Source organism: Penaeus vannamei, chromosome 10 (assembly GCF_042767895.1).
Source record: "Penaeus vannamei isolate JL-2024 chromosome 10, ASM4276789v1, whole genome shotgun sequence".
Taxonomy (NCBI): Eukaryota; Metazoa; Arthropoda; class Malacostraca; order Decapoda; family Penaeidae; genus Penaeus; species Penaeus vannamei.
The window spans coordinates 42,896,769-42,908,389 of NC_091558.1; the positions used below are offsets into that span (position 1 = coordinate 42,896,769).

Below are 11,621 nucleotides of genomic sequence, written 5' to 3' on the forward strand. Positions count from 1 at the left end.
TCATGAAGAATGCCTTACTTCTAGCTTATTTTTGTGTGTGCCTAGTATGGGGATCTTACAAGTACATCTGGAATTAAAAGAGCCATTTTCTTTTTCTTAATTTTTGTTATTCAAATTTGTTTCTATGGAATTAAATTTGTCTGTAAGGAGTTAGCATGAGCTATGTGAAAGTATTGTAAGGAATTAAGGAAGAAGTATTTAGCAGTGGTTGGAATGAGAGATGAGGAGAGTAAACACATCCAAAAGGGAGTTGTGAGGAATTTTCTCATAGAGAATTTTTTTTTCTATAGCCATTCTTAGGAAGTCGGTTTTTGTAATTAGACGTCTCTAAATTAATTATTTTTTGCAGGTTATGTATGATATTTCTAATATTACTTTTAAACAGTCTTGGTTTATGATTAAAGAATAGTTTATTGGTAACTTTCAGATTTATAAACAAAGTACGACACCATGTTTGGCCGGCCAGCAACAGTTGGCAACAACAAGCAAGTGTGCAATTTTTATTTGAAGGGAAATTGTAAATATGGAACACGATGCTGGAATCTACACCCACAGAATCAAGGTAATAAATTATATAATTAGTACTATACTATAATTGATGTGCAAAATCAAGATAATCAGTGATATGATAAATACTGTACTATAACTGATGCTCTTAGCTTCCTTATGATGAGGTTGTGTGCTTGTGTACCAAAGCTAGACCATGGTCCATGTTTAGAAGGGCAAGTAGTTTTGAGAATGGTATTGCCAATAACAATGCTTATACAGGGAAATGTCAGGTGTAAAACCAGATCACAATACTGTAACTACACCCAGTTTATGAAAGGGCTGGGATCTTTAATGTATGAATTATGTTTGTTATGTATTGTTCGGAGGTTTCCTTTCAAAAAATGCACGATTTGAATAGACATTTCTCTGTATTTCTCTTCCTTCAAGCAGAAATTATTATAACATTTGAAGAAAATATATATACAGTTTTTTCTTTAGTATATGCTTGTGCAGTTGCAGTTTGTAGGAGAAATATAGCATCATTTGTTCAGGAAAAGAAATTAGAAATTAAATTCAACTTTATTTATGATGGCAGCTCCTGATTTTGGATTTAAATCATAATACTCTGTGGTATGGTCATAATGTAGAAAAAAACATTTACAACTTTGAGTAATAATTGATATCTCATGGTTATCATATTTGTTATCTCTTTTGTAATGTGAGAATGTTCTTCATTTTCTGTCTTTTAAAAGTTTTCATTGCATTCATATACTAAGAGAAGTAATTTTATTTTATTTTGCCTTTTATTTTTTGTAATAAAGATGTATAACTTTTTTGCACTTCACAGGTACCACAACCATAACAAGTGCCTTTAGTGGAGGAGGGGGAGCAGGAGGCTTGTTTGGCCAGAAACCCAATCCGCAGCAGGACACGAAAGACTTCACAGAGTTTGTGTAAGTAAGAAGCTTTATGTGATGGTGTTCGATGGAAAATCAGAGAGATTGGGTAACAGCACTTTATTTAACTTCCATACAATAGCCAGCGCAGGCTACGACTGACCCGGCCTTAACAGCCAACGGGTATCTCGGATGCACCTGAGTTGCCAACTAAGCAGAAACTCGTACAGATGTCATTAAGTTTTCCCGTGTTTTACATGGATGACTTGTTTGAAATTCAGTGGCCAGGCACACTTCAAGGGCATTTTCTATCAAAACTACTTATCAGATTTGATTGATTTGTTGATAAGTATTATTATGAAAGAATAGATTTTGGCAAAATAAAAATTGGGCTGGCCACCACTTTTGAGTCTAAAGTTGAGGCTCTACTGCAGCAGCTTCTCAGATTTATTCATATTAAAATTCTCTTTTATATTCATACTTGATATAGCACCATAGCCCTGTCATTTGACAAAGCTTTAACAAGAACACCATACCAACACAAAGCACTCATCTACAAATACTGTTCTGTTAATTCTTACTTTTACAAATATATATTTTATCTCTCTTTTTAACAGGAAACAAGTGAGTGGTGAGATGAGCCAGTGGGAGAGAAGCGGCCAGTGGCTCCTGTCTTCGTTTGCTCCACTTAAATCCAAGCCTCCGATATCTGGCTTTACAGATAGCTCACCGGAGGAACTGAGGGTGCAGGCCTATGAGGCACTCAAGAGCAATTCTTCCCATACTTATGTGAGTGGGACAGAGTGCACGGATCTTGATTAGATATTGTTAGATTGTTGGATACTAGACTTATGGTTAGATGTATGTTATTATTATTATCATTACTTTTTGTTTGTTCCAGCAAACGCAGTGGAGTGAGTTACAGCAGCGTTTCAAGCAGCTGAGAGAGGCACTGAAAGTGTCCACCACAGAGGCTACACAGGCACTGGTGAGTATAAGGAAACTGTTAGTTTGTTTTTTTCTTGTTCCATATGCTAGGAATTTACTATGATTTGTTTGTGGCGGAAAAGTTGCTCTCTAAATCCTTTATTTGAGGACACAATCCTGCGGTAGGTGTATAAGGTGTTATTTATAGGCCTGTAAATGAAGAAACAGTTCGAGATAAGGAAATGAATTTTGATAGGGGAGTGGACTGTTCATGTGTGCTGTTTTTGTCATAAAATTTCTTGAGGTAGGCTTTACTCTCTAATGGAACTGACCCCCCCCCCCCCCAATCAGTAAGTTGAATTTTGCTAATCCATTATTGGCATTGGGGAATCAATAACTATAAGGGCTTAAAAGATGAATATGAAAATTATATATAATATTCAGTTAAATGCCTTGGATGTGTCTGACCCCAAGTTTTGAGTCTGATTTTATGCTATAAAAAAAGAAAAAGAAAATATAACAATATGAATCACATCAGAAATTTGAACAGTTGATTATTCATTACAGATTTTTTCACTGTAGCAAATCTTACATGTGAAGGTTATGGCCAGTTCCATTTTTATTTTGACAGGATAGTCTTTGTAATTAGAATGAAACCAGGACCATGTAGTTTGATGAAGAATTACGTCTTGGTTATGGACTGTGAGGCACCTGTCCTTCTTTGTTTACCCTTTAACCTAATTCCAACTTTTTTTGGCTAGAATAAATAAGGTATTATTATTAATATTTTTTTTTATTATTATTATTATTTTTTTTTTTTTTTGATTGTCCAATTTAGCATGCTAAGTGTTTGTATGTCTTTTATCATTATTTATGATTATTTTGCAGTTACCTTTTCACAGAATAATGAACTAAGGAAACAGATTTTGTTTATTTTCTTTTTCTGGGCAAGTGGAAGTATGATTCTCAAGCCACAGTGATGAAAGAGTTCTAAAGTTATTCAGATCAGTTTGACTTCTAGTACTGTTGTTTAAGAATTGTTAAAAAAAATCCCTTGCATTTCCTGAGAGCAAGGAATGTTGCCTATTTCAAAGTTTTTTTTTTCTAAGTGCTAAACTTTGAGCAATGATCATTTGAATGTACAATGATAAGTCCAGTAAAGTGAAGGAAATTGCTAATTTATGATGTATAAAGAGTTTCTGAAATATACTGAAAATACTGAAAACAGAATTGTACTTTCCAGAGAGAAGTGTTCCATGCCAAGGGTGCAGGGGACCAGCAGGGTCAGCAGCCAATAAACAATCCGAGTCTATTTGGAAAGCCCAGTGGACAAGGTCTGTTTGGAGGGTCCTCTGCTCCTCCATCAAACAGTCCTGGACTTCTGGGTGCAAAGCCTCAGGCCTCAGTGTTTGGTGGGAACACATCTGTCTTTGGGGGAAGCCAGCAGTCCTCTGCTGGATTGTTTGGAGGTGCAGGAGCAAGCAGCAGTGGGGCTAATAAACAAGTGTTTGGAGGTCAAGCCACCCTCAGCTCCAGTACTTTTGGTGCAGGTGGAAGCAGTGGTAGCACCACTTTTGGAAATGCTGCCCAGACACCAACAACACAAAGTGGAATATTTGGTGGATCCTCGCAGGGCCAGTCCAGCAGTCTCTTTGGAGGAACCCCTAGTACACCAGGGGTTGCTCAGCCAAGTTCTGGCAACATTTTTGGGGGAAACTCACAAAATATTTTCGGAAGAACCTCACAGGCACAACCTTCATTGTTTGGTGGGATGGCAGGGAGTAGCCAAGGCGGTGTGTTTGGTGGTGCACAAGGCACAGGCATATTCAGTAGTGCAGCAAATAAACCTGGGACACCTACTGCAACTGCCACAGAGGGAGGGGTCTTTGGGGGCCAGCAAGGGCTCCTGGGTGCTCACCCTCAGCAGCAAAGCAGCCTCTTTGGCAGACATCCAGCCAGCACCCCAGGTGTTTTTGGAGGATCTACACCAGTCCCTGCATCAGCTGCTCCTTTAAATTCAGGAACTTCAATATTTGGGGGTGGAGCTACACAAAGCACCAACAGTGTATTTGGTGGTGGAGCTACAGCCAGCACTCCTACTGCAGCCAGTGGGGGCATGGGATTGTTTGGTGGTACAACAATGAGCAAACCGGACACGCCTGGAACAGGGATCTTTGGAGGCGCAGCTAGCTCAAGCACAGCTCCAGGGTTATTTGGCCAGCCTCCAGATAATCCTCTTGTAAACAAAGGAGGCCTCTTGCCTACTCCTCCTGCAAGCCAACTGCAGCCACAATACTTAGGCTTTGACCCTGCCAAAGGAAGACAAAATGTTTCTCAAGTGGCAGGAGGGGATCCTGTCAGTGCTGCTGGGAACAAAGCTGAATGGTACACCCCGCTGGAGCAGCTGCAGCCCTGCGACCGAGAACAGTTTGAAGCAGACACATTCACAAAATTGCCCATGTGTGCACCACCCTTGAAATATTGTTTTTGAGAGAGGAGCATTTGCCTGTTTATTTTAATCTTTATGTATATATCATGTCTTGTAGTGGATTTTTTATCATTAAACAGGATATTTTTCCTTCTTTTTTATTCCTGTAAACCTGTTCTCAGCCATTTGGCCAAATTCAGTTGGGAATGGCATTTTCTGATCAAAGTGAATCATAACATTTTCATACTTAAAAAAAATCAAACCTATATTTGGAAATGTAGAAAAGGTAGGCTGCAATAGAGACAAAGACCAGCATAAAAATTACAAGCAACCTACTATGGTGATGTATGCATGAATGAATAAGTAAATGTATATCTACATTTTTCTCAGACTATTCTGTAAAAAGGAGAGCAAAGATTTCTATGCATTTTATGTCTTTGAGTGATTTTGCGGTATGGTTCTATATAGAAAAAAAATAATAATAATAAATAAAAAATAACATGGTTTATTTTCTGTAACTATTTATCAATGAAACTTTACCATAGATATGGCATATTCTACATTCATTTCACTATCAATTGTTTTTTCAGCAAGAAAATTAATTTCTGAGTTGCAGAAAAGTGACCTTATATCTAAATGCATTACTTCTTGCCTTAGATATTTGCATGTGTATGTGTCCATATATATGTTCATGTATACACATTTATATATGCATAGATATATACATGTGTACTCCTGTATTTGAATTCAGTTCGTATTGCTGTGAGGAATCAATTATAAGATACTTCTAGCCTCTAGGGACTCATTTCAATATGCAATGTCAAAATGTTTCATTATCATGCTAGTAAATGCACAATTGCGAATTTAACTCTCGGTCTGAGTGTTTGTGGTTGTAATCATGTTACATGTAGTTTGGTTTGCAGAGTATAATAATCCGTTTGATAAATCTCTCGTGTAATTACTTGAATATTCATCTTGAATTTGGATGTAACATTATCATCACCCTCTGTCCCACCCAAACCACCATCAGAAGTCTGGGGAAGGCCTCCGTACCACAACTTTCGTTTTCTCATTGTTTGTATACATTTGCCTGTATATAAACATGTAAAAATCACAAACTCTTATCTGAAATTTGTGATTTGTATCATAAATTTGATAAAATGTTTATTTTATAACTGGACCCTAACAGCCTTTGGGGATCCCATGGTGAACCAGGCTTCTCTATAGGTAGGGGCAAATAAAAGTGTTTTAGAGGATATAGAAAGTTGAAAATGAAAACCCAATCTAAGATTGTCAAGGAAGATTTGATGTAGCACCGCCCAAATGAATGAATAAACACCACACAGCAAATGAACAATCCTATCTACCACAAAGACCACCATATAAACCAAATCTACCCAATCTAAGGGCTTTGTTCCTTGTTCCTCTCCCGATTGCTACGTTTCCTACTCAACTACAATATTCTGTAATTTAAATTTGATGCTAACTGGGTTTATCTTATGGTGGAGAGAGAGGGGTGGATGGGAAGTGACAAATCTCTGAAGAACTTTTGCAACTGGAAAACTATTATTCAACTTCACTGAATTATGTGTTATCCCTGAGATAATAACGATGTAGCACTGGGAACAATCTTTACTTCTGAAAACGAAGACTACTGACACTTAAATTTGCCAGTAGATGGCTGTGCATGTGCAATCTATGAAAATAATTTCTAATAAAAAATCTGTTATTTTGATATTTTATAAAAAATGAAAATAAAGAAAAACTGTTAATCTGTGACAATGAGGCCGTGAGGTAACGAGTCAAGACCATGTAAGCTCCCTTTAATCGATTACCTGCTGTAGATTAACTTTAATACCAATCAATACCATTAATCATTGCTTACAACAATGTTACCTGACTTTTCCAATTTGGTGCGGTCCTTTTGTATACTCTAACCTTAAAATCATCTAATCCTTTCTCCCATAGGCACCTTCCACACAGATACTGAAGATAAAACCTGTCCCAGTCCATCCACCTGTGTCCTAATGAATGCCTTTATGAAAAGGAACTTATTTGACTGTAGTCACACATCAACCCGAAAGAATTAGAAAAAAATATCAAACACTTTTTGTATTCCTTTATTAGAAGGGAAACTTTTGTGCTACAAGGTGTATACTTCAAAATAAAATATGCAATGTTAACATCCACTTGGACAAATGATATAATCAGCATGATCATATAAAAGGAATTAAAGTAATCCACAAATAACATAACTGATAAATACATATCCTATAAGTACTATTATCATCAATGTTCAGTGAAAAAAGTGGGAAATCAAGAGAAGTTTACCCTCAAAACAGTGGTTCCGACTATGGCATCGATGTGAGTCCTGACTTCAGGATCAATTTACATATTTTATAACATATAACTGATGGAACACAAATAAAATGAGGGAGAGGATACAATAAATCTATCAAAGACTGCTCACTGAGACAACTGTACTGGCAATCCTATTTCTAACTTCTTCATGGGGAAAAAAAACTGTCAAATTCTTCTCACTGTGCAGGATACTATTCACATTTTTTATCACTATAGAAGCTTTCCAAAAAATTTAGTTCCTAACAATTTTTACTAGCATAAAATGGTAGGATTCTTTTGAGTTATTACCTACTTTACATTTCTGAAATCCTTATTTCGGGAAGGGGACATCATTTTCCTCCAAACTACATGGTACACTTATTTGCCGGGAATGGAATATTTTTCCATTTTATGGAAGTAATAATTTTCTATGATATTCAAAGACAATACAAAACCTCACCCCCAAGAAAGATACCTCCTTCTAGTACGGAATCACAATAAATTTCACATTTAAAATTGTTAAAGGAAAGTTGAGCACTAATCTCTTTGCTGGGGGGGAAAAAATATTAAAAATTACTTTGAGGTTACTGGCTCGACTACTTAACAAGATACTGGTATTCAATATTGGAAAATGGTTGTGTATTACTTCTGTATACTATATATAAATGACCAACATACACAAGTTCAAGTATATGTTTACATGTGCATGTATATATAGGTATCCCTGTATAAACATGTACATCTCCATTCATACATATGTAGACAGATACACAAAATACATACATATATACACAAACAATTTAACACAAAGGAAGGCAATCAACAATGCCTCCAACTCCTCTCACACATTATTCACATGCCCCTAAAATAGCTAAGACAACAGCCTTATGTAAAGTCCAAAAATTTTATGAACTTGGTTCCATTTTTAGAAAATTTGGGATAAACTTTCAACTCTCATTTTCTGCAAAAACTGAAAAAAGGGTGAAAAAAAGAAAATAAGTTTTATATATTTCATATATTGCTTAGAATATTGCTGATGGGCCACCACACAAATTGAAAAAGAATGGTTTTCAATATTTTTGTTTACAAACTAGAAAAAATAAACTGTTTTATTCAAGGGCTAACTTTACCCTCTCACAAAAAATATGAAAAAGATATGCATTATAAGGACATATGATCAACAGCCACACGCATGAAGGAATATACACACAAACACCTGCCTACATGGGTTTTCCTAATTCTTGGCCCCCCTGGCTGAGCGCCCCCTTCCCCTAGCCCGTCCCCTTCGGCCCCGTGGTGTAGAGAGGGACTGGGAGACTGCCCTGGGCTTTTCCTCCTCTTTGGCCTCCTCATCATCCGTGGCCTCTTTGGTCTCGTCCTCTTCCTTGATCCCCTCTTCTTCCGGCTTCTTAGCATCCTCCAAGTCTGCCTCTTCTCCTTTCGCTTCCTCCTCTTCTGCTGCCTCTCCTTCCACTGCTGTCTCGCTTTCTGCCTCAGCCATGAGTTCTTCCTGACTATTCACTTTATCTGTTGTTCCCTCAATCCTAAATGGCATAAAAAAGAAAAAAATGCATTATTATCATTGTCATTTTTTGTTGTTTCTTTTAGTGCATCTCATAATAAAAATAATTTATAAAATGCAACCCTTCTCTCAGCACTATACTTACCCATCTAATTTCAATGCAGCATCATCACAGTCCTTCATGAGCTCATCTTCCATGTCATGAGTCATGTCCCCATCCTCACAGTCACCCTTCACCTCATCTTCCTGCAGCATTTCACCCACCTCCTCTAGCAAGGAAGATAGCTCACGCTGTAGATGTAGGAGAAGATTTAGTTTTTTTCCTTTTTAATCAGTTAATTGCTCAATTTTACTAATAAACAAAATAATTATTTTGTACCAACATTTCAAATTATAGACAGATTACCTGTAACTATGGCCAGAACAAAAGTAGGAAATAAAGGAGAAAGAAAGAAAAGGAAAGTCGCAAACTAAAAACTTACAGTCTCATGCACAATATCCAATTCATCTTCATGCCCTTCGTGACCATCTCTCAAGGTCTCAGAGGTAGCATCAGCACTGGCATCCATCTCAGCATCATCGAGAGCTTCGTCAACAGTTTCCATATTGTCCATGTCCTCAAAGCTAACTTCCGCTCCCTCTCCTTCCTCTCCATTGCTCTGCTTTTTATCAGATTCTTCCTTCTCCTTCTTTGCCTCTTCCTTCTGCTTCTTCTTCTCTAGCTCCTTCTTTTCCTGGTGGGGGGAAGGTGTAATAAACAGCTTTAGAGAAATCAATAAATTCGCAGTCTATATAAAACTAATGTAAAATACCAGCACAATAACCTTATTTAGGGGACATTAAAATAACAATAATAGAGGGGGAAAAGTACTGAGTAAATATAAGTGCAACTTCATATACCTCCATCTTCCCAAGGTGTGACAATAGGGTATTATAGTGGTTGATGGACCGGCAATGGGCATCCACTACCCTTGACGCAGGTGCCATAAGATCTGTGCACACTCTGCAGTAAAACTGTGTCTTTGTTCCAATAAAGTTCAAACCTAGAAAAGAAGTAAGATAAATTAATACTTTAATCATATAATCACAGCACTCCTTAACCCTATGGATGGTATACATATATGCAATGTCCACAGCAAATTTAGTCTATCAATTTTAAGTAAATGGATCCAAACATGCTTGGTCACCAAGAGGTCAATTATTAAGCCTATCTTCTCCACTGTTTACCCTATTACATTAAGTTTCAGAAAGAAAAGATTTCTATTCATACTCTTGGTACTCTTCATAATATTCAAATAACATAACCTACTCTTCTGAAAAGCAAAAAACAGAAGAAAAAGAAGAAATATAAAATAAAAGAATCAAACGTACCGGTTGGTGCAGCTGGGTCATAAGCAGGGATGGTGCCCAGGGTCATTTCACTAGGATGGTTGTGCAGCGCCTTCAGCTGGTCTAACTGGTGGATCAACCGCCTCCATGCTGCAAAGTCAGTAGTACAAAAATCAAAAGATATTTTTCATTTCTAAAAGCGGGGCAGTTTGTCAATCTACTAAAGACCTAACTTCATAAATAATGAAATATATAGAAAGACAGGTATTTTCTCTCCTCCCATTTTTCTATAAGAATCTTAAAATTTATAGCATCTGTATTCTGCACCAAACTGTATTCTACAATCAAATGACTTGTGAACATTGTTAAAATAAAAAGCAAAAATCAAGAGTATTATATTTACCAGGTGGCGCATTCTCAGGAACCTTGGATTCCTCCCATTCCTTCTTCTCCTTTTCTTCCTTTGCCTTCTTTCTCTGCTCAAATTCATACTGCCTCTGTTAATTGTACAAGATAATTATTTGTTTTATTATCTATACCTCTTTGGAAACATACCACTGTTATACCTGGCTAAGAGCCACTTTTTTCATTCAAAGAAATATTTGCAAAAACATGCAAATACGCATATACACATTTTAAACATTTGCAGACAGTCTTGCACCAAAACACAAATGTAGAAATTATAACTGTACTTCAAGAACACAGGCAAAATCCTTTGAACAAATGTTTCTCCACTGAACAAGAGTATAAAAAACATTTATACGCCTGTGTGTGTATAACATCTACAACTGTTTACCCTAAGATGAAGCAGTGAAAGGCGATGTTCCTCCAGGTCCACTCTGCTAGGGAACCAGCGGCTGCAGCATTTGAGATTGAGGAAGTTGCTCACCAACTGGAAATTGAAAAAGGTGAAGAAATAAATATTACTAATTACTATAAATTTACACCACCTTGATTTTTAGAGAAATACATTCCACTAAATAAAACCAGGTTATGACAGAGTAGAGTTACTTCAAATGTGGATGGATGGTTGGTACATTTGCTGTAAATCTGCACAATGATTTTCACTGTGTAAATGTCAAGGAAAGTTAGGTCTCTGGCTGAAAAGTTCATAATTCATGCCAGACATTCCTATACATTTGCTTTGTGAATTTAAGGATCCCTATGGATAATTTTTCTAATTCTAATTTAAAGCCAGTTATACTGGGTGTAGGAGTCAATATCAAAAAGAAAGTTCTCTAGTTGCAGTTCAATTCTTTAGCTTATTTTCATCTAATCCTTGAGTATTTTAACAATAACTTAGCTGAAGTTTCAAGGAATAGGGGAGCAAGCAAGGACCAACTAATAGTGGGGTTTGGTGGTAAAAAGGTTAAAAACCAGTGATAAAAAAAGATAAAAAACCAGTGATAAGAGTGAAGCCAAGGGTCTCACCAAACGAGCAGCCAAAAAGCCATTTCCTACCTGATGTTCTGTCGTTTTCACGTGCTTGGCCAGATTGCCAAAGATGCGAGTCTGACACCTGAAGCACTGCATAAATCTTCCTTTGACTCCCATTTTCCGCAGCTTGACAGTATTACGCAATGATGCCAACTGTTCATCACAAAAGAAATAGAAAAAGTGTAACTAATGACTATATGCAACTGACTTTTGGGAAAATTCACCAATAAAATAATCCAACTGATAAAAGAAG

General features: G+C 36.8%; 2 protein-coding genes across 4 annotated transcripts in view; one reads left to right on the forward strand and one right to left on the reverse strand.

Moving 5' to 3' along the window:
• LOC113818000 (nucleoporin NUP42) overlaps nt 1-4,889 on the forward strand; it is a 6,893-nt gene extending 2,004 nt beyond the window's left edge. For all 3 annotated transcript variants that reach the window (XM_027370115.2, XM_027370117.2, XM_027370116.2), the window contains exons 2-6: nt 428-562; nt 1,337-1,442; nt 2,003-2,174; nt 2,287-2,373; nt 3,556-4,889. In XM_027370115.2, the coding sequence (XP_027225916.2) occupies nt 451-562; nt 1,337-1,442; nt 2,003-2,174; nt 2,287-2,373; nt 3,556-4,803 (1,725 nt within the window). In that variant the 5' untranslated portion in view covers nt 428-450 and the 3' untranslated portion in view covers nt 4,804-4,889. The remainder of the gene's footprint in view (nt 1-427; nt 563-1,336; nt 1,443-2,002; nt 2,175-2,286; nt 2,374-3,555) is intronic.
• A 1,957-nt stretch (nt 4,890-6,846) lies between these two features.
• LOC113818002 (zinc finger protein on ecdysone puffs) overlaps nt 6,847-11,621 on the reverse strand; it is a gene marked incomplete in the record, with an annotated part of 38,626 nt that continues 33,851 nt past the window's right edge. Inside the window, 8 exon segments of the mRNA XM_070126703.1 lie at nt 6,847-8,624; nt 8,748-8,893; nt 9,085-9,336; nt 9,503-9,645; nt 9,974-10,090; nt 10,335-10,428; nt 10,728-10,823; nt 11,393-11,521. Coding sequence (XP_069982804.1) covers nt 8,315-8,624; nt 8,748-8,893; nt 9,085-9,336; nt 9,503-9,645; nt 9,974-10,090; nt 10,335-10,428; nt 10,728-10,823; nt 11,393-11,521 — 1,287 coding nt within the window.